The sequence below is a fragment of the Talpa occidentalis genome, unplaced genomic scaffold (genome assembly GCF_014898055.3).
Source record: "Talpa occidentalis isolate TD23 unplaced genomic scaffold, MPIMG_talOcc4v2.1 talOcc4.4, whole genome shotgun sequence".
NCBI classification, from domain to species: Eukaryota; Metazoa; Chordata; class Mammalia; order Eulipotyphla; family Talpidae; genus Talpa; species Talpa occidentalis.
This window is the reverse complement of record NW_023604295.1, coordinates 87,562,455-87,586,081: the sequence shown is the minus strand read 5'-3', so window position 1 is coordinate 87,586,081 and position 23,627 is coordinate 87,562,455. Positions and strand designations below refer to the sequence as shown.

Below are 23,627 nucleotides of genomic sequence, written 5' to 3'. Positions count from 1 at the left end.
CGCTGCCCCCCTCAGCAGTGTGTTTCATCACTTTGCCTGTTCTGTTCCCCTCTCTGGCTCTGGTGAATTCTCTCACCCTCCCACGCTTCTGACTGTACCCAGTGCTTGTATGGATAAATAATTAAATCTTTAAAAAAAAAGAAATTTTTTCCTCTGAAATTGCCTTATCAGTCTCCTTTTGATAATGCCAATCCTTATGAAATATAGGTACAAAAACTACATGCTGTTACAAGCTCTTTGGAAAACTGTTTGAAAATGTTTGCCAAACATAAACACAAACTTCTGTGATCCATCAATTCCATTCCTTGGTATAGAGTCAAGAGAAATGAATGTGATGTACACCAAACCTCATAAACCTCATAAAAGAATAATCATATAATTTTATTCAAGAGAACTCTAAGTTAGAAACAACCCAAATGCTTATCAATTAGAGAATGGATAATTAAATTAAGATATGGATGCTACATGGAAGTAGAATACTAGAGAGAAATAGGAAGAATGAATACATGCCAAAACATAGATGAATCACATAGGTAATGTGTTGCGCAAAAAAAAGCAGATATAAAAGATACATGCCATATGATGTCCTTTACACAAAGTAAGGACAGACAAAAATCATCAGTGTTAGAGATCAAAATAATTGTTATATCTGAGAATGGTCACTGACTGTTAAGGAACATGAAGGATTTGGGGTGAGCTGAAAATATTTTGCAGTTGATTGGAGCAGTGGTTATGTGGATTATGGAAATGCAAAAATTCAATGAGCCATATATGTGAGAAGCATATTAGTGCTTCCTATGCATTTTGCTATATATTTCACAACTCAGCTGTTCCCCAAGAAAGCACTAAACAGTAGACACTGAAAATCTTTCTCAACCCCCATACACACCACCCCCGCCACCCACACACACACCTTAAACATAGAGACTTCATATTTTCATTCTGCCTAATACTTCAGTGGACTATTTTATTCTGCCTAGTACTGCATTGGACTATGATAAGCTTTTATTGCATACTTGAAAAATAACCCCATTTTTAAGGTGCATCTGTCGAGAAAACTAATCAGTATTTCCTTATTTTTGCAGCCTGATTTTAAGATGGTTTATATAATTTTTTCAAGTAATCATTAACTAGTCTTTATGAGAATTTTATACATTCTAACTACAGAATTATAAATTACAAAGAAACTGTTATGCCACTTCTTTACTGTCAACCTTGTAATTTTGGGTTCTGAATTTTGCCAGTTTTAGAGCCCAAATTATTCTCACCACTAGGTGGCAACAACCTAGCTGAAATAAAGTAGAGTTGAACTACAAATCATTACAGAAAGACATTTAAAACATTCTAGCCTTGTTTATCCTTTCTCTCTTATCACGCTGAGTAGGGGGAAAGCCACCCACAAATCTGTATTTCTACTGCAATATCAACTTTCAATAATATCTCGTAAGTAATGGATGGGGCTTGAAATCTGGTCAGAGTTGTGTTTTCAGTGAAATCTGATGATCAATATATAGAAGTTTACCTAATGAAATGAATGTACCTGAAAAGTTCACTTCAGATCCATTTGCTTATCTCTTTAAATATGATAATGGATTATTTTAAAAGTATGCTTTAAATATTAATGTCAGTTTGATTATCCTAGCAAATACAGAACTCTCCTCCTACCCCCGCAAGTCCACTCTTATGGCTCAATTTGACATGAGATTGTTCTTTACTCAACTTCTTTTTTCATTACCATCCAGTCTTCCATAGTACTTTTCATGTCTCCCCCTATATTCCAGTTTCCCCCCTTTTCCTTTAATTATAATGAGCATTTCTTACAAGCTTTAAAAAAGTGGGGGTGGGGGGAAGAAGCCAGGGACCTCGTTAATCGATACAACTCTTTTCACTATGTCTCTTTTCTTTCTGAAAGCCTGAGGTAAAAAGTTACTTACTACACAGATTGGACTTCTTTTTATCTTAGACGTGAGTTTGTGGTGAGGTCCTTGAAGCTGAGTACTGATGCATTGGGACAACTTGTATTTCATGACATGGTAAAGTAGGGCTCATGGATCATTCATTCCCTGACTTAGATGTATCCTATCCTATGAAAAGTTTGCCCTTGAGCGCTTAAAAACATTACCTTGCCACAGCCAAGCAGTAGATGGCGTTCTCCCGGGGAGTCCTCCCATTGTGCTCCGAGAAAGCCGAGAAGGAAGACCTGAGTAAAAAGTCAGCACCAGGTGTTGCATAGTAAAACGAGGGATGTGAATAGCCCACTCTTGACACCAAAGGGAGCGGGACTTGGGGGAGATAGGAATCTTTTATGAGATTTTCTTTTTTCCCAGCAGTAGCTGATTTCTGATTCTGTTGTTGTCTTTGTAATTCAGAGACTGTATTTGCATCTACCAGCAGAGGAAACTTGAGGGTTTGTCTTCTTGTATCCTTTGGAATTGCCAGAGAATGAACAGGTTTCCTGCTAGTAGTTTGTTCCCTGAGGGGTGGCAGCTTGTTTGCAGGGATTTGTGAGTCCTTGTTCCCAGCCTTATGCCAGCTCTTGGAGGTCATTTTTGGTTTGGTGTAACCGTCCACCATCACAGTGTCTCCAACTTTTGCCCCAAAGACCCTCGTTCCACGAAGTCGCCTTTTATGAAGACTGTGACTCTGAGCCCTGAGGACCCATTGCTTTATTTTAATGTAAATCCTCATGGGGAGTGAAATTTTCAGAAAAGAAACTGTGGACCACATTTTTCCCAGCAAATATAATACACAGTCTTTATGCTTGTGTTTGAAGGCAATGGTCAGGGGAGTTTGTCCTGCTGCATTTTTGCATTCCAGACACAGCACACTGCAGTGCACAAAGGCCTTTAGAATCAACAGTTGGCCAGCTTCTGCAGCTGCATGAATGGGGCATTTAGAGACATCTGCATGCAGGGCTTCATGGCACCACACTCGATAGGGGTGAACACCCACTGCCTCATTGGGCCGCACACCCTGCTTCAGGGCCCATTCAGTGAGTTCAATGTGCCCATAAAATGCAGCGATGTACAGGGCCACCCTTTTCTGATACCTGAATGAGAAAAAAAGTAGGAACGTGGTGATTAGTAAGTCAGTAAACAGACAAGCATAGTTATACTAAATAGTCATAAATTGTCTAGCTAAAATGTTTATTTCCTAATAATTTTTATCTAAATTTTTTAAAAAAAGGCATGCCGGTTAATTGCACAATTCCTGCTTGTTCATAGTATCCTAGTATGCATATGTAAATAATTCAAACCCATTCTCTTGGAGCTGTTTCTTTTGAAAACCAAATGCTTTCCTATAATTTTTTTTTAAAGATTTATTTATGTATACAGACAGGAACTGGGATGTAAGCCAGAGGTGCGGGGGGGGGGGGGGGTGAGAGGATTCACCAGAGAGATTGGGGAGCAGAACAGGCAGATTGACTGAAATACACTGCTGAGGGGAGCAGCGGGCGAAACAGAAGTCTGCTGCGCCATGTGGGTTGCTCCCTGGCTGGCTGGCGATCGAACTCTTGCTGCAGAGGCTGCGGATTGCTTAATGGTGCAGTGCTTAATCCCTTGTGCCACCAGGGAGGCCCCTGATTATGACTTATTTTTTAAGGGTTTGAAGCAAACTTTGTATCTTACCCCAAAATGAATTTAAATTATCTGTGTAATAGAAACTTTACCCATGACAGCAATAATAAAGACAGCTCAGTTTCTGTATATAATAACAATAATTCTTAAGTTCTGAAATCTGAAGTAATGAATGATGTTTATAGCAATCATTAATCAGTGCTTTCTTAGCAATATCTCAAGAAACATTTTCTTTTATATGTTTCTTCTCTGATGTTTATGTAAAAATTATTAAAGTGTAATCAAAGTGTGCAGTTTTATCAATAGTACAATGTAATTAATTAAATTGTCTTTTAAATTAAGAAACTATAATACCTCCTTATATCTTAATTGAATTTCCAAATAAAATTTTTTTCTTTTTTTTAAAGATTTATCTATATATGCATATAAGAGCTGGGATGTAGTCCAGAGGTGTGGGGAGGGTGAGAGGATTCACTAGAGACAGAGAGGGGAAACTGGTGTATCTACTGAAATACACTGCTGAGGGGAGCAATCGGTGGGACAGGAGAGGTCTGCTGTGCCATGTGGATTAGCTCTTTGGCCAGGGATCGAACACATACTGCAGTGGCTGCAGATAGCTTCATAGTACTGAGACTTAACCACCCCTGGCGCCACCAGGGAGGACCTGAGTTACAGGCAGGCAGGCAGGCAGGCAGGCAGGCAGGAAGGAAGGAAGGAAGGAAGGAAGGAAGGAAGGAAGGAAGGAAGGAAGGAAGGAAGGAAGGAAGGAAGGAAGGAAGGAAGGAAAAGGAAAAGGAAAAGGAAAGGAAAATCAAATGCTTAGGAAAATATCAAGTTTTATATTATTGGAAGATATTCAGCACATCTTAGAAATCTGAAAGATTTATTTGCCTTTTCTAAACAGTCCATATTTTCTGGCTTCCCAAAGTCTCTACTGCTGCTCTGATCTAAACTAATAGGGTTCCCCCTCACCAGCACCACCGTGAGTGCTGCAATCTCCTAACTGGTTTCCTCTTCTCTGTGGTCTTTTCTGCACACAGCACTCTGCTATTTTTAGTCCATACATTGGAGGCTATTGCTCATCCTTTGTTCAAAACCTTCCAATAGTGTCTCTGAAATTCAAACTCAAGCTTCTCTCCTTGGTCTGTAAAGGGTCTTCATCATCTGAACCCTGTCTCCCTTTCCTCCCCCACTTTCCACTACTCCTTTCTCTTTCTTTTTTTTTTTTTTTTTAAACATAGGTGATACACTCTTTTTTTTTTTTTTTTTTAAAGATTTATTTATTTATTTGTTTTATAGAAACACTGGATACAGTCAGAAGCGCGGGAGGGTGAGAGAATTCACCAGAGCCAGAGCGGGGAGCAGAGCAGGCAGAAGGACCGAAGTACACTGCTGAGGGGAGCAGCGGGCAGCAGGAGAGGTCTGTGCGCCATGTGGGACCCTCCTCCAGGGGCCGGGGAGCAGCCGGGGATTGAACCGGCGCTGCAGAGGCTGCGGGCAGCTTCGCAACCCAGCGCTCAACCGCTGCGCCACCGGGGAGGCCCTACTCCTTTCTCTTTCATTGTACTGGAGACCTATTGGTTTTCCTACACTCCAGCCAATGCCCTGTAAAGCATAATTTGAGTATTTGGTGAAGGTTGTTCAGAGAAGTAAGAACAATGAGATAAATAAGACAGAGTACTGTCAGGCATTGACTAGGATGTCCCTTGGCAGGGCTATCTGAACCCATTGTAGAAATGGAATCAGGTGAGCTTGGTATCACCCCAAATTTAGTACATAACTAATTCCCCTGTTTGGTTGCATGTTCATCCCACCACAGTTGATGCATATATGGCTTCCTGTGTAATTTTCCTCTATGAGAAAGATGGTTTGCCCAGAATCTGTGGGTCTTTGGCACACTCTGGCACTTACATTACAATTAATTAGAGTCATATGTTAATATACTGGCATGTTGGTTCACACATCCTTTTTTAAAAAATGTATTAGTGCAAATAACTATCTCTTAATTTGATCTTTTTTTCCTTAATTTGGAGAGAAAAACCTCTCCTAGGTGGACTGTGAAAATACCTCTGAGATCTCTGCACAGCTGGGTAACTATCCTTCCCCTGGCAATACTTGGTTTTTGGCCCACATCTTTAATTCAAACATCTACAGTTTGATTTAGGGATCCAATAAACACTTTAGGTTCAACATATTTATAATTGAATTCCTCATCTTCTCCCCCAAGCCTGCTCCTATTCTAGGCTTCTCTTCTAAGAAGAATAGACCTTCCATCCATCCTATTATCAAGTTGGGAGCCTAGATTCCATCCTTGTCAGATCTTTCCTCTCTCTCTTCCCATATGTAGTTTATTACTTAGACCAGTTGGCTTTAGCTTCTAGATATTTCCTTTTAGTCTTTCCTCTTATCTCTGCCTCTGTGTCATAAACTTAGTTCAGCCCCCATTATCTCTACTCCTCTACTCCTTACAAGTTAACCAGAGTCATCACTGTACAACACAATGCAGATCTCATCTTGGCCCTTCCCTGCATTTCAATGTCTTCCCAATGCTTAAAAGATAAATTCCAAATTCCTTTACATTCCCATAGGGCCAACATGAGCTGGTTCCTCTTACCTTTCCAGTCACTGGTCAGTAGCTTCCTCTCATTCTATGGTTTACTCTGTGATAGTTTTTTCAGTTCCTTCAATTTATTTTCTTGCCCACAGGTTTTTACACATGTAGTTCCATCTGTTTGGGAACATCTATTTTCTTTTCCCTACCATTGAGCTCAGTAACAAACCTTTGGGTCTCAACCTCAATTCCCATTCTCAGGATACTTTACTTGATCCTCTTAGTCTAGCTGGTTGTTCATACGGTGCATTCCCTTATCAATTTGCACTCTGCTGATGCCATAACACACTTCACAGTAGCAACGACCCCTAACATTTATATCCTGCTTACCATGTACCTGTAAAAACCATGTACATAGTATGTACTTTTATCATATTTGTCAGGCAGCCCCTTAAGTTCCTTATTACTAGGTCATTTAATCTCTAAAACAGTTCTATGAGATAGATACTATGATCAATCTCATTTTATAGAAAAGAAAAAAGAGGTACAAGATGACTGTATAACCTGCTCGAATTTATACAACTAAATAGAGAGTGGGGCTTTGAACTCAGGCAGATGGGCACTGAAGCAGGTAATCCCAAACACTTTGCGGTTATGCTTCTCCAGTATTGACCACTTGTTTTCTGTGTTCCCTCTTGGGCAACAAGATCACTAGAAGCAGGGAGCATATCTTAATTATTTCTAAATTCATAGGATTTTGCATAGTACATAGAAAATACTTAGTTCTTGTCTGGGGGAGGAATATAAGGACAATTTGATTATACACATTCTCCAAGCTCTTGGATTTTACTTAAAGTTTAAAAGTGGAAATGGTTGAGCCCCCATGTAGAGTTAAATTGTTGGTGTCAGATACTGGACACCTTTTTTTTTTTTTAAAGATTTATTTATTTATACAAGCACTGGGTACAATCAGAAGCGCGGGAGGGTGAGAGAATTCACCAGAGCCAGAGCAGAGAACAGAACAGGCAGACTGACAAAATACACTGCTGAAGGGAGCAGCGGGTGTGGCAGGAGAGGTCTGTCGCGCCATGTGGGAACCTCGCTGGTGACTGGGGGTCGAACCGATGCTGCAGAGACTGCGGGCAGCTTCGCAGCCCAGTGCTCAACCGCTGAGCCACCAGGGGAGGCCCCACCTTATTTTTTTTTAAAGATGTATTTATTTATGATTATAGAACTGGGGTACAAGCCAGAGGTGTGGGAGGTGAGAGGATTCACCAGAGACAGAGCGGGGAACAGAACAGGCAGACAGACAGAAGTACACTTTTGGGGGAGCAGTGAGCGAGACAGGAGAGGTCTGCTGTGTCATGTGGGTAGCTCCCTGGCCAGGGATCGAACTCACGCCACAGAGGTTGCGGACAGCTACACAGCACTGCGCTCAACACCTTGCGCCATCAGGGAGGCCCCATGGACACCCTTTTTTTCACTCTTGCCAGCTCATTGGTCAGACTTCATAATATCAGTTTCCTCATCTTTAAAACAACGTAAAATGCATACACCTCATAAAATAGTTGTAAGTATAAAATGAAATGCTAAATACAACACTGTCTTCCACAAAGTATTCAGTAAATGTGCACTATAAGAATTAATAATGCAATAAAATATTTTTGTGGCTCTAGAGCATGAAATAAGAGTATTATGAGTATCTCAAAATATAAATTAATTTTAAAATTTTGAATTTTGCAAAATTGCAGAACACTTAAAACTGGTGGTGGGTTAGACTTCTGTAAAAATATGATTGAATCACCCACAAGGTGGCATTGTTCTGAAGTACCATTGAATTAAAACCTAAAGGACAGTGTCTTTTATGCATTTGGGAAACTGCTGGCTGCAGCGAACATTAAAATATCAACCTGATTTTATGAATCTACCCTCCTGAACTGCCTCAGTCATGCATTTTACACTTTACCTATGGCAAAATTATGACAGTCCGTACTACAGACAATTTGAAAATTACACAATTGTTTAGGAAGATGCAGCCTAATTTTTCTAGCCAATCAATTAGCAAGTGTTTTTTATTCTGAGAGCCTTTAAAATACTGTTAAAAGTCTAATATCCAAGCCAAGCTAAGATCACTCGTTTATGTAGTTGGTATTTCCTGAAGAGAGTCTACCTGAATTGCAATCTGTCACCAAAGCCTGTCAGCCCTGGTGACATCCTTGGTGTCTTGCTCCAGCAAATATCTCAATATTTGAGGGTGGGTTAGACATGATAAGTGGGACGAACATGGGGCAGACCCCAGTTCTAGAGTGAACTGCAGACTCAGGAGTCATGGTAGTTGGAAAAACTGCTTAAATTAATCTTGCATTTGCTTTATCTCCATACTTGAGTACTGGTGCTTCATTTGATAAATAGCGTTGGACTCTCAGTTTCTGTCCGAGGAGACAACCCATCAGAAACTCCTTCCATCCATCCCAGACATCCAAGCGAAGTGTTGTTCCTGTTGATCAAGAGAGGAGTTCTAGTTCATTTTAGTTCATCACATTATGGGTCCGGTTTAGTACTGTGAATTAGCAATCCTTAAAACTTCTAATGATAACTTTCCACAAACAAAACCAGGAGCTAGATGTAAAATCTCTAGGTGAAAAATAATCATGGAATAAGTAGACAAGGATGTTATTTTTAGCCAAGACTTATTTTGACTGGAAAATTCATTTAACTTCTGCACACTGTTACTTTCTCATCTGCACAGTGATTGCACATAATGCTGAAATATGTTTTTGCAACCACTCCCATCTATCCCATGGGTTCTGAGATTTCTTTGTTTCTCATCCCTTCTATATCTTTTTGTGTGTCTTTTCCCTTCTCTCTAAAAACAGGCTGCCCCTGCTTACTACCAGTTTCTGTCCTATCAGAGAAACTTTGGAAGGCATGCAATATTGGTTTGCTATTATCCAACCTTACATGATACTTTTCATTTTCTGCCTTTACTCCTAACCCATTTTGTCTCTCTACACTTTCTAATTTGAGCTCACGATTCTAATAATAATAATCCATTGAATGTATAGCTAATAGTTATTGAATGCTAACCATATGCTTTGCATTGTTCTAAATTATTACATGAATGGACTCATTTAAAATTCACAACAGAGCCTCCCTGGTGGTGCAAGGGGTTAAGACACAACCTATGAAGCTATCTGCAGCCACTGCAGCATGTGTTCGATCTCCGGCCAGGGAGGTGACCCACATGGTGCAGCAGACCTCTCCTGTCTCATCCACTGCTCCCCTCAGCAGTGTATTTCAGTCAGTCTGCCTGTTCTGCTCCCCACTCTTTCTCTGGTGAATCCTCTCACCCCACCTCACACCTCTGGCATACACCCCAGTTCTTATATGCATAAATAAATAAATAAATAAATAAATAAATAAATAAAATTCACAACATCCTTAGGCAATAGGTTGTATTATTTTCTCCATTGACAGCTAAGGAACAGAGGCACTATAATTAAGCAACTTTCCTAGGATTTACATACCCATTAAGTAGTGGAACCATAAGTTGGACCTGAGCAATCTAACTCCTATGCCCATATTTCTCTCCTTTATATGGTACTTGTCGCCAAACAAGAATCTAATTGGTTCAACTGTGATAGCTGATGTCACTGGATAATCTATGAATAGGTTGCCTTTGAATCAATATGATGGCCTTAGCAGCAGGAATTGGTGTGTGTGTATGTGTGTGTGTGAGAGAGAGAGAGAGAGAGAGAGAGAGAGAGAGAGAGAGACTGGGCTTATCCATATATATTATCAGGCACAGACACATAGTAGGTTAATAATAAATATTTTCAGATAAGGAGGAAGCGGGGGTGGGATTGAGTAAGGGAAGAAAGAAGGGAAAAAAGGCCTCATTACCTCTTTTGGGCCATACAAAGCTTCTAAGTTTGCTCATTTTATTGACAGGGATTTATTTACACCAGTAGTCTTAGAGTTACTGAAGATCAAGATCTTAAAAGATCAGCCCAAATATGGGTGAATTGCCTAAGGTTATCCTTCAAATTGGGAGTAGAATTTGGCCTGGAATTTACATCTCTGGGATTCTTTCCAAAGCCCAGAAAGCCTCCTTCTTTCCATTGTCTTTCTCCTGCTTTCTCTTTCACTCCGTAGGTACTCCTGTCCCCAAGTGCATGTTCTCTCTGACAATCCCTCCCTTTTTTGATATCTATGTTATAACCTATAATCTTCCTCTGTTACATCTTATTCTGATTTTGGATTTCTTGACCTTGGCCTTGCTTTCTTTTGTTAGCTGATTTCTGTTTGCTTTGTTGTTTATTCACAGAGCCATATCTACATTACTGTCCTCATTCCCCTAAATTACTTTGACTGTTACAAGTCTGGCTTCAGCTGGAAGATTATCCTGTAGAGACCAGGTAGGGATTCTACAGATAGCCTATAGAAAAGCCTTGATGCCATTTCCCAAAATATGAACCATAATTTATATTAGATTTCTCTCTAGCTTTTCACTGTACTTAAACTTTCTTATAAAATTTGGTTCCTATGTGTAGTACTGGCAACAACTTTAAACACTGTTCCAATTGCTCATTTCTGACCTAAATGAATTGCCATGTTTTCAGCTTATTATGAAAATCATTCACAGATGAGCATTGGAATGTTTTAGTCAGGAGCTGAACCTCAGTCTCCTTAGTGCACAACTGAGGTCACATACCCTCCATCTGAAGAACCAGTCTAGCCCCAAGACCAGGGGATAATCTTAGTTTCAATAGAAAGGAATTTATTAAGGTTCCAATCCAGTTACTTGGAAGTTTGGTGGAAAGCTCATGTTCCTGTTTATCTGCTTAGATGTTTTTACTGGCTAGCAGCCCATACCTGTTTTTCCTGACCAAACCCCCACCTTGTGCCGAAAGCATGAGTCCTAGTATCCTGTTGTAGCTTTTGGGTTTTAGAACTGAAGTCCCAACTCTGTTCTCTGAGTCTGGAATTAAAGTTCCTACTCTGAACCCCATTTCTGGGGTTAGATTCTGTTACATCCTGTCAGAGGCTCTGATGTCAAAACTGGTCTAGTTTCCAACCGCTATACCATTCATTTATTCACTACACTCATCTACCAGGCCTCCTGCTAAATCCCCAAGGCTTACCTTCTGGCATCCTCTATCTCAATTTCCAGTTGACCAGATTGCTCCAGGGCTCCCACCAGGAAGACTTGTTTAAAGCTAACTTCCCTCTGCTATATGTTTATTTTTTTAAAAGTTGCCTCTTCAATTTTTTTTTTAAGATTTATTTACTTATACAAGCACTGAGGTATAGGCCAGAGGTGCGTGAGGGTGAGAGAATTCACCAGAGACAGAGCAGGGAGCAGAACAGGCAGAAGGACCAAAGTACACTGCTGAGGGGATCAGTGGGCGAGACAGGAGAGGTCTGCCTCACCATGTGGGAACCTCCCTGGTCAGCCAGGAATCGAACCGGCTCTACAGAAGCTGAGACAGCTTCACAGCGCTACGCTCAACCCGCTGCGCCACAAGGGAGGCTCCTGTTATGTGTTTTCACGTTGGTTCCTCCTGGTCAATCTGTCCTTCCCTAGATGGTAGCTTACCCTCGGATTTTCAACTCTTCCTAGGTCAGCCTATCCACTGCTGGTAAGTTCTGATTACCAGAGAAGATACATGATTTTGTAGGAGCTTGTATTATTGTGTGCCTCAACTATTCTGTGTCTTTGCCTTGATTATTCTTTGCTTTGACTATTCTGTACATTTCAGTGTGCAGAAACGGGAAAGTTGATAAGGAAACTGTAAGGGCAAAAGTCCTGGTGTGAGGATCTCTACATGCTGTAAAGAGCATGTGCAAAAACAGTAGATGTTATGGCTAGAGTAGCATAAACACTGAGATTTTCCTTGACTTTCTCCTTATTTCTCAACCTTGGCTGGGGCCAGCTAGTTACACATCCCCCATACACTTGTGCATTCCCCTGTTTGCACGGTTGCTTCTTTGGTCTTTTTATTTTCTGTCTTATTCGAAATAAAAACAAGACTTCCCTTTGGGCTGGGCTACACTTTCTTGGTGAAGTCTTTCTAGGCTTCTCATTGTTCTGGACGTGGACTCTGATGACCCATTTTCATCCCACTACCACACGTTGTAACGAGTCACAATTTAAATCCTCATCACTGTTAGGGTACTTCCATCAAGCCCTGTATTTTATTCTGCCTTAATTACCTACCAGGGAACAAATATTATAGATTTTAAATCTGTCCATTTCAGTTCCTTGCTATGAACCAGATCTAATTTCTCATAGATCCAAGAATAACAATGGAGAGTTTTTCTCCTATGAGTTTTTGAATATCCAGAGTTTCTAAGCAAGTTAACTAGCAGCATTTATTGGATAATCCTTACATTATTGTTGCTCTTTGATGCCTTCTTTGTCATATATTAAATTCTTTATATGCTTAGAAACTTTGCTAAAAAATAGAAATTTACTTGAAAAATGCTATGTTGCTCCAGAAAATACAACTGAAAGTTGAAATGAAATAAAAGCAACATTAATAAGACTTGACATGAGCTTTTTATTTATTTATTTATTTTTAAGATTTATTTTTATTTATTTATACAAGCACTGGGTACAGTCAGAAGCCCGGGAGGGTGAGAGAATTCACCAGAGCCAGAGCGGGGAGCAGAACAGGCAGAAGGACCGAAGTACACTGCTGAGGGGAGCAGCGGGCAGCAGGAGAGGTCTGTGCGCCATATGCGACCCTTCTCCGGTGGCCGAGTTGCAGCCGGGGATCGAACTGGTGCTGCAGAGGCTGCGGCCAGCTTCGCAACCCAGCACTCAATGCTGCGCCACCGGGTAGGCCCAACATGAGCTTTTTAATCCTGTTCTTAATTTTTGATTATTTTTAAAAAGAGAACCTCCAAAATTGTACATATTTACAAAATGTGGTTCCTCTTGCTTACTACTTTACAAACCCACCTACCATAACTAAACCACACAGAGTGCAGGTGCAAGCAAGAGTGTATACTCTGGTGAGTTTTCTCCACCCTCCCCTTCCTGTCCCTGTACCCTATGTTTCCCGTCCATAGACTGGAGTCAATACTTATCTAACTGACTTGGACTTTTTCTTGATGAATTGTGGAAACCATTTATCTGGTTTGGGTTTCACTAAGGGGAAGCAAGATGAAACATTAATCAGAACTTAAAGTGTTCCAATAAAAGTAGGTATCAGTATAGGCATGATGAGTGGCAGTTAAGTTGTTGTAAAGAATCCAGTCCTGATCCTATAATTACTATTTATTAGTAGTATCATCTTGAGAAGGTCACTTAATTCTCTTTCTTATTTATGAAAGGAAATAGATTGGCACAAAAGGTCTCTCTGAGCCTAAGAGTTGGTACAGGGACTCTGGAGCTAAGCCAGATATTAGGTCTGAGCTGACAGGACCCTGCTCCTGAAACAATTTCTCAGTTGTGATGTGTTGGGTCTGGCATGAATACATGCCATGAGGCATTTCAGAATAAAGTACCAAAGACATCATCCCCTAAAAGAATGGCATTCACACACTCATTTAGGCATACTTGTTCCAGAAAGGGTGTTATTTTAAAAACTTACATGGAATGCAGACAAAATAATGAGCAGATATGCATGTAGCTAAGCAGAAAGATATCAAAAGCTAAAAAGCTAAGATAGAGACTTAAGAGCTAGAAGTGGAGAATCCTGTCAACCCTCCCCCCCCACACACACACAAAGCCAGCACACCCTACCAACAGAAAGGAGAAAAAAAAACCCAACAATAAGAACAAATTACAGACCAAGCGGGACAGTGAGTGGAAAGGAAGCACCGCACCCTGTGAATGGGAACTGTGGAGAACCATGCATGTATTGCCACGGAGATGAGTGAATGGCTCTAGCTGCCATTAGAAGAAGATAAGGACTCCATGGAGATACCTGCAAATAACCCACGGCCAACCTGTAAGCTTGTGTGGAAAAGCATGCATGCTCGAAAAGCATATGCTCCCCAGGTCCCCATGTCCACAACCTAGGTTCCTGGGGTGATGCTCGGGAACCCTCATTGAGGTGAATGACCCTCACTGAGTAATCAAAAACCAGCCCCTGGGGCACGGGAGTGGGGTGCAAAAGGTGCCATTTCTGTGGACACTGAACTGGGTTACTGCCCACGTCCTGGATCTGAGGGTTTTGGAACTGAGAACCTGGGCATGAAATTCGGGGTCTGGGATCACCACAATGGCGGGACAGAACAGGCACAGATCCCCCATGCCAATGAGGCACTCCATGCCACCCCCACTCTAGTTTGTGGAGACCCAGCGGGGAAAAAATGCAAGTCTGGAAGGATACTAGGAAAGATCTCTGGTGCTGTCTAGTGACCAGAACAAAATAACCAACTTCCTGATAGTTGGAATCCTGGGATCCCAAAACCACCCTCAGGCTCTGAGATGGGGTGGTCCATGCAAACGGGGGTAAGAAGGGAAACAAGGCATGGAGCAACACCCCATTCTAGAACTGAGAGCCAGGTGCAGGATCTGGGGTGTGGGACACGCCATAACAGTGGGCACTGCACAGGGTGAACCCAGCATTTTGGATCTGATAACCCTGGAACTGAGACCTAGAGCACAGAATTCAGGGCATGAGACCTATATAGCTGTGGGCACAGCACCTGGTGAACATGGGGCAGTCAAAGCACCCAGCTTGAACAAGAGCCCCTGTGTTGAGGTGCTCCCCTTACCTCCTCCATTTCTCAGAGAACCACTGGGAAAAGCACAGGTCAGCAAGTACAGGCTCTGGCACACCTAGTGACCAAAACAAAATCACCAACTAGCTGATTCCCTGTTGGAGGTGAGTAAATACAGAGGGAGGGAATTTTAAGGGACAGTGCCCAGCAACACAGCATCAACACCCTGGCGGAGTTTTGGCATACATGATGGACTCAGTAAGGTAAACAGTTTCTGACATCCCTGAAGAAGCACCCCAAAGAGATGCCCAACACACCAGTGGCACAATGTCCCAACACATTGAACTAATTAGAAAGCAAACAACAGGGAGAAGGAAAAATATAAATAACCAAGTAAAGCCCACAGGAGGAGGACACACCACAAAAAGAAAAACAGTCACCAGAGCTAAACAATGATATGGAAGAACTTCTCGACCTGTCAAACAGAGAATTAATGATCATCATGACTAAAAAGCAGAAAGAAAATGAAAAGGAAAAAAATGATTTGAGACAAACAATCACTGAACTGAAGAATAAAATTGAGACCTCAAGAAAGGAAAGAAAAGAAATGCAGGAGATTAAAAGATTACTAGAGGAGATAAAGAAGTCTGGGAAAAGCAACGAAAACAGAATCAAAGAAATGGAAGATGGGATCAGTACTCTCGAATATACAGAAATAAAAAGAGCCAAAAGAAAAAAGGAGAAAGAAGTGTAAAAGAAGAAGTATGAGGACATTCTTCAACAATCTCAGACTCCATGAAGAGAGGAAATGTAAGAGTTATAGGCATTCCAGAAGGTGTGGAGAAAAACAAAGGAACTGAGAAACTATTCAAGGAGATAACTGAAGAAAGCTTCCCAAGCAAGAAAAAGGAAACGAATAAAGACATACAAGAAGCAAGAAGAATACCCAATTACCACAATGAAAAGAAAACTACAGCAAGACACATAACAATAAACCTTGCAAGAGTCCAAGACAAGGAAAAAATAATGAAACTGGCAAGGGGGAAGAAACAGATAACTTATAAGGGAAAACCAATCAGGTTAACTTCAGACTTCTCCAGAGAAACCCTACAGGCAAAAAGAGAATGGAGTAACATATTCAACAAACTTTAACACAGCAAATCCTGACCAAGCATACTTTACCCTGCAAAGCTCCCCTTCTTCTTGAAGAAAATACATGGACCTTCTCAGACAAAAAGAAACTCCAGAAATTCATTACAACTAAATCCCCACTCCAAAATATTCTACAAGAAGCCCTAAAACCAAAACCAACAGAGAAATGAACAAGAAGAACAGAGTAAAGTAAGGAATAAAATCACAAAAAAGACAAACAAAATGGCAAATACAGATGTCAACATATCAATATTAACTCTAAATATAAATGGATTAAACTCATCAATAAAAAGACACAGAGTAGCAGGCTGGATGTAAAAAAAAAAAAAAATCCAACCTTCTGCTGTCTCAGAAACACATTTAACCACAAAATATAAACATAGATTGAAAGTAAAAGGTTGGAAAACAATCCTACAAGCAAAGGCACGAAAAAAGAAGGCAGAAACAGTTATACTTTTATCAGATGAAATAGACTTCAAATTAAAAAAAGGTAAAAAGAGACAAAGACGGACACTACATTATGATCAAGGGGACAATACAGGAGGAAGAAATAACACTCATAAACATATACTCACTGAATAAAGGAGCACTGAAACATATCAAACAATTATTATCAACTCTGAAAACAGATATTAAAGAAAATACATATATAGTGGGAGACTTCAACAACCCACTCTCACCAATGGACAGATCAATGAGACAAAAAATGAACAAAGACACTAGAGCCCTTAATATATACATATAACTCATGGACTTAACAAACATCTATAGGACACTGCATCCCCAAAGATCTGAGTACACATTTTTCTCAAGCACGCATGGATCATTCTCCAGAATTGATCACATACTGGGTCACAAGACAAACATCAGCAGATACATGAGGATCAAAATCATTCCATCTATCTTCTGCAATCATAAAGGCATCAAACTAGAAATAGATCATGAAAAGAAAACAAGGAACCCTCCCACTTCATGGAGATTGAAATCCACTAGTAGAAGACCACTGGATTAATGAGGAGATCAAAAAAGAAATTAAAAAATACTTTGAGTCAAACTACAAGGAGGACACCACTTTCCAGAATGTATGGGATGCAGCAAAAGCAGTAATAACAGGCAAGTATATAGCAAAAAGGCTCACATCAAGAAACAAGAAAGAGCTCAAAGAAACAAACTAATCTCATATCTCAAAGAGCTAGAAAAAGGACAACAACAAAAAAAAAAAAACCCTACAAATGTTGGCGAGGATGTGGAGAAAAAGGAACTCTTGTGCACTGTTGGTGGGAGTGCAAACTGGTCCAACCACTATGGAGAGCTGTGTGGAGATTTCTGGACCTACTAAACATAGAGCTTCCATATGATCCAGCAATTCCACTCCTAGGTATTTACCCAAAGGACACAGAAACATCAATTCCAAAGAGCACCTGCACTCCTATGTTTATAGCAGCACTGTTTACAATAGCTAAGCTTTGGAAACAACCCAAATGCCCAAAAATAGATGACTGGATCAAGAAGATGTGGTACATATATACCATGGAATATTACTCAGCATTCAAAAAAGATAAACACATGCAATTTGCAGCAACATGGATGGCACTGGAAGGGATCATGCTCAGCGAAATAAGCCAAAAAGAAAAAGAAAATACCGGATGGTCTCACTCATAGCAGGAATCTAGAAAACTTAAATAAGGGACCAGGAAAATGAATATAAGAAAGTGAAAATCAAAATCAACAAAAAACTATGAACCAGAGACACTTTTTGGGGGTTGGGGGGCGGGAGGGGAAGGATTGGGGTCAGAATGGGGCGTTTGCAATTGTATGGGGGAATATAAAAATAAAATTTAATATTTAAAAAAAAAAATAAATAAATAAAACAAATTAAAAAAAACAAAAAAAAAACAAAAAAAACAAAAAAAAAAAAACAAAAAAGATAAACACATGCAATTTGCAGCAACATGGATGGCGCTGGAAGGGATCATGCTCAGCGAAATAAGCCAGAAAGAAAAAGAAAAATACCGGATGGTCTCACTCATAGCAGGAATCTAGAAAACTTAAATAAGGGACCAGGAAAATGAATAACTATAAGAAAGTGAAAATCAAAATCAACAAAAAACTATGAACCAGAGACACTTTTTTGGGGGTGGGGGTGGGAGGGGAGGGATTGGGGTCAAAATGGGCGGGTTGCAATTGTATGGGGAATATAAAAATAAAATTTATTATTTAAAAAAAATAAAAAATAAAAAAAAAAACAAAAAAAAAAAAACCCTAAAGCCAGTAGAAGAAAGGAAATAATAAAAATCAAAGCAGAAATAAATGAAATGGAAATTTAAAAAACAATCCAAAAGATCAATGAAACCAAAAATTGGTTCTTTGAAAAAATAAACAAAACCTCTAGCCAGGCTCACAAAGAAAAAATGGGAGAAAACACATACAAATAGGATTATAAATGAAAGAGGAGAAATCCAGCAGACTCAATAGAAATCAAAAGAATAAACAGAGATTACTATGAACACTTATATGCAAACAAATTCAACAATCTAGAAGAGATGAACAAATTCCTAGAATGATATAATCATCCAAAGCTGAACAAAGATGAAATAGAACAACTAAACAGACCAATTACAAGTAGAGAAATTGAGAGAGTAATCAAAGCACTCTCCAAAAACAAAAGCCCAGGTCCAGACGGCTTCACAAATGAATTCTACCAAATGTTCAGCAGTGAATTAGTGCCTATCCTATATAAACTCTTTCTGAAAATTGAAAAAGAAGGAATACTACCCAATACATTCTATGAAGCCAACATTACCCTAATACCAAAACCAAACAAAGACAGCACGAAAAAAAAATTACAGGCCAATCTCACTAATGAACACTGATGCAAAAATCCTCAACAAAATCCTTGCCAACAGAATCCAACAATGCATCAAAGAGATAATACACCACGATCAAGTGGGATTCATACCAAGGGCACAAGGATGGTCAACATAGGAAAATCGATCAGTGTAATCCAACACATCAACAAAACGAAAACTAAAAACCATATGATCATATCAATAGATGCTGAGAAAGCATTTGACAAAGTCCAACATCCATTTATGATGAAGGCCTTTGATTCTCGGGATAGAAGGAACGTAGTTTAACATGATAAAAGCCATATACGACAAACCCACTGCCAATATTATTTTCAATGTCAAAAAGCTGAAGGCCTTTCTTTTAGGATCAGGAACAAGACAAGGATGTCCTCTCTCACCACTGCTCTTCAATATAATACTGGAGGTCCTAGCCAGGGCAATAAGACAAGAGAAAGACATACAAGGAATCCAAATAGGGAAAGAAGAAGTAAAACTATCACTATTTGCAGACAATATGATAATATACATAGAGAACCCTAAAAGTTCCACAGAAAAACTACTTGAAATAATCAACCAGTTCAGTAAAGTAGCAGGATACAAAATAAACACACAAAAATCAGTAGCCTTCCTATACACAATCAAACTGAAGAAGAAGAAATCAAGAAAACCATCTCTTTTATAATTGAAAAAAAAATCAAATACTTGGGTATAAACCTAACAAAAGAGGTGAAGGACCTATACAAAGAAAATTATAAAACACTGCTTGTTAAAAGAAATAGAAGAAGCCACAAAGAAATGGAAAAAAATCCCCTGCTCATGGATTGGAAGAATTTAATGGCCATCCTCCCAAAAGCAAATAAATGGCCATCCTCCCAAAAGCAAAATACAGATTCAATGCTATTCCAATAAAAATCTCAATGACATTCTTCAAAGAAATAGAACAAATACTAATGAAAATCATATGGAACCACAAAAAAACATGCATAGCCAAAGCCCTACTGATGAAAACAAAGGAGAAAGGAGGCATCACACTTCCAAACTTCAAGCTATACTACAAAGCCATAATAATTAAAACAGTTGGTGCTGGAACAGAAACAGGCACATAAATCAATGGAACCAAATAGAGAGCCCAGAAATAAAGCCAAACTTATATGGACAACAGATCTTTGACAAAGGAGCAAAGAACATTCCCAGTTTGTTCAATAAATGGTGCTGGGAAAACTGGACCATCACATGCAAAAAAATGAAACTAGGCCACTACCTCTTACCATGCACAAAAGTCAACTCAAAATGTGTAGGAGAACTGGACATAAGACTTGAAACCATAAAATATATAGAAGAAAATATAGGTAAAACAACTTGAGACATATATTGCAATACCATCTTTAAAAACTGGTCACCCAAAGCAAAGATAGTCAACGAAAAGATAAACACCTGGGATTACATCAAACTGAAAAGCTTCTGCACAGCAAAAGAGACATTAACCAAAACGGAAACACCCCACTGATTGGGAAAAAATCTTTGCACTCCATTCAACTGATAAGGGACTGATCACAAACATACACAAAGAACTTACATGACTCAACAAAAACAAAATAAACAATCCAGTCAAGAAACGGGCAGAAGAATGTAAAAGACATTTCTCCAAAGAGGGAATGCAAATGGCCAACAGACATATGAAAAAATGCTCAACATCCCTTATAATCAGGGAAATGCAAATCAAAACCACATTGAGACATCATCTTACACCAGTAAGAATGGCACATATCAAAAAAACAAGCAGCGACAAATGTTGGTGAGGATGTGGTGAAAAAGGAACTCTCCTACATTGCTAGTGGGAGTGCACACTTGTCCAACCACTACAGAAAGCTTCGTGGAGTTTCCTCAGTCTAGTAAAAATGGAGCTACCACATGACCTGTCTATTCTACTCCTAGGGATCTCCCCAAAGGACACAAAAACATTGACTCAAAAGACCACCTGCACCCCTATGTCTATGTAGCACTATTTACAATGGGTAAAACCTGGAAACAACCCAAATACCCAAAAATAGATGACTGTATCAAGAAGATGTGTTATATATACACAATGAAATACTATTCAGCAATCAAAAATATAAACTTATGCCATTCACAGCAACATTGATGGAGCTAGAAGGAATTATGCTCAGTGAAATAAGCCAGAAGGAAAAAGAAAAATATCAGATGGTTTCACTTATAGCAGGAATATAGGGGAACCAAATAAGACATCAGTGTAAAAAAAATAGTAACAGTACAAAACACAACAAAGCAAAAATGGACAATTATAAACCAGAGACATACTTCAGTGGAGGAGGAGAGAGAAGAATCAGAGGGAGGGAGGCAGGGAGCATAGGGAACCGAGGTGATGGGTGCATTGGTGAAGGAAACTCTATGGGGACTATACCTGAGGGGGTGGGGAGAAGCAAATATCATTTAAAAATGAATAACGAATGTAAAAAAATTTTGAAATTTCATTTAAAAAAAAGAGCTAGAAGTGGAGCTAAAATGAACATCAGTCTCATATACGTTGATTCAAGAAAAGGTTCATACATTGAACCTATGTATATACACACATTTGCCCTCTAAGTCTCAAGTCACAAAAGCATAAATAACTAGGGGATGTGTAGCTTTGATAAATTCTGATAAGTTAATTGTTAAAATTCTACCACCAAAAAAGTTGTTTCCCCTTATTATTTATCTCCTTAATGTCTTCAATCTTTCTATCTCCACCTACTTTATTAAGCCTGCTCTCTTAGATCTCACCAATGACTTCCAAGCCAAATCAAAATATCTTTCTCAGACATGGTCTTTGACCTTTTGCCAACATCCTGGAAACAGTCTCTTCATCATCTGTGATAATGTACAGTCCCAGTTCTGATTTTAATAGTTTTCTAGTTCTCATTTTCTTTTTCCTACTCATTTTCTCTTGTCCACTTGCCCTGATTTCGGTGTGTCCTGAGTGCTGACCCTTAGCCCTGGATTCATCTTTCTCTACATTTTCTCTCTAGGGAAGGCACTAACCTTCTACTCAATGGACAGGGCACCTATAGAATATCTGCTGATACTGAATATCATACTCAAACCCTCTCTCCATTTTTATCACAGAGGAGAATTGGAAGACCTCAGTTATACTCATAGCTTTGCCACTAACTAGCTAATTACTTTTAGGAGAGAAACGCTTTTTAGTTTCCTTATATTTAAAGCTTACACCCAGGCATAAGTTCCTTTCCCCAGTTTCACTAACTACTGTCCCAGTGAAAGAAACTTGGTGCTTCTCTCTTCTTAAATGTGATCCAGCATGACATTTTGTCTCTTCTTCCTTGGTTTCTCAGATTTGTCTCTTCCATTGTGGTGGAATTAGTTAACACTGGGATTATTTAAAGTGCCAATTAATGGACCACCTGCTTTTAGTCTTTCCTTGCTCCTTCTGTATCTAAGCTGCTTGCTACCAGACTAAACTTCTGTTAAGGCACTCTGATTCCTGGATGTGCAAGACTGTGCTCTGTCCCCTCCCCACTAAAACCATCTTTGATCTGACCTCAGGAATTTTTCTCATTGACCAAAGCAAGTCTCCTCCATTCTTCAGAAGAATACCCTTATTTTCTACCCTCCCTGGATTAAGCCCATGTTCAAGAATTTGTGTCTCATGTTTTTCTCCAAGCCTGGAAGACTGAAATGTCTTCCCTTCTACCTCTCAGATGATCTACATTCTTGCATCTGTGTGCTCAAGTTCCACAATACTGAGAATGCCTTCCCTTGAACCCTCCAGTCTACATTGAGCTGGCTTATTAGATTACGACTGGGTATACATGCATACCTTATTTCTACCTCTTCACTATAAATACCTGGAGTCTAGATACTTTTATATATTTCTAGATCAGCTAGTATGTGCAGTGACTAATTGAGGTACTTATATATGTTTTTTGTCAATCTGAACTTGTCTACTTCTCTAAAGCCTTCTAATATTATGCTGCCTTTGAAAAGGGATCAAGGTTCAACTCTTGACAGCAAGCACAAGAGATGGCTCAGTGACTGAAAGGGGAGAGGCTGATCAAGGATTCTTTTATCTTATACTTAAAAAGGTGTGCTGGATACTTAAGGAATGTTATGGCTGCAAAGGCTAAGGCATGAAGCAAACTCTTCCTTCTTTCCCTTTAAGGCCCTATGTCCTTGCTTCTCCTTCCATATCCTTTGTTCTCAGGAGGCCAAAACAGTCTCTCCTGGTCATGTTCACACCTCTAACCTTACATCTGAAGACCTCATTCATAGAGGGTCATTTTAAGGAGTGGATATACTGTCCCTGAGCTATACTGAGCAAGTCATTTAACCTTTCCGAACCTGTTTGCTTTCCTTAAATATATAAAAATTTGGGGGCCTCCCTGGTGGTGCAAGGGGTTAAGCACTGCACTATGAAGCAATCCAAAGCCTCTGCAGCACAATTTCAATTCCTGGGCTGCCAGGGAGCTGCCCACATGGCGAAGCAGACCTTTCCTGTCCCGCCCGCTGTTCCCCTCAGCAGTGTATTTCAGTTAGTCTGCCTGTTCTGTTCCCCACTCTGTCTCTGGTGAATCCTCTCACCCCTCACATCTCTGGCCTGTGCCCCACCTCTTGTATGCATAAATAAATAAATAAATCTTAAAAAAAAAATATATATATATGAAAATTTGTGATTTGGGCCAAGCTATTTCTAAATTCTCTTCTAGCTCTAAAATGTCACATCATGATCTAAGTCTCATAGGCCTGAAGAACAGTTGCCCTAGTTTTCTCATTTATCCTTTGATATTTCACTAAATATTTGAT

At 39.7% G+C, this 23,627-nt stretch overlaps 1 protein-coding gene across 1 annotated transcript in view; it reads right to left on the bottom strand.

Moving 5' to 3' along the window:
• Positions 1-2,094: 2,094 nt before the first annotated feature.
• Positions 2,095-23,627, bottom strand: part of ANKUB1 (ankyrin repeat and ubiquitin domain containing 1) — a 36,365-nt gene continuing 14,832 nt past the window's right edge. Inside the window, exons 4-5 of the mRNA XM_037524644.1 lie at positions 8,512-8,626; positions 2,095-3,049 (exon numbers count right to left, since the gene is read on the bottom strand). Coding sequence (XP_037380541.1) covers positions 2,119-3,049; positions 8,512-8,626 — 1,046 coding nt within the window. The 3' untranslated portion in view covers positions 2,095-2,118. The remainder of the gene's footprint in view (positions 3,050-8,511; positions 8,627-23,627) is intronic.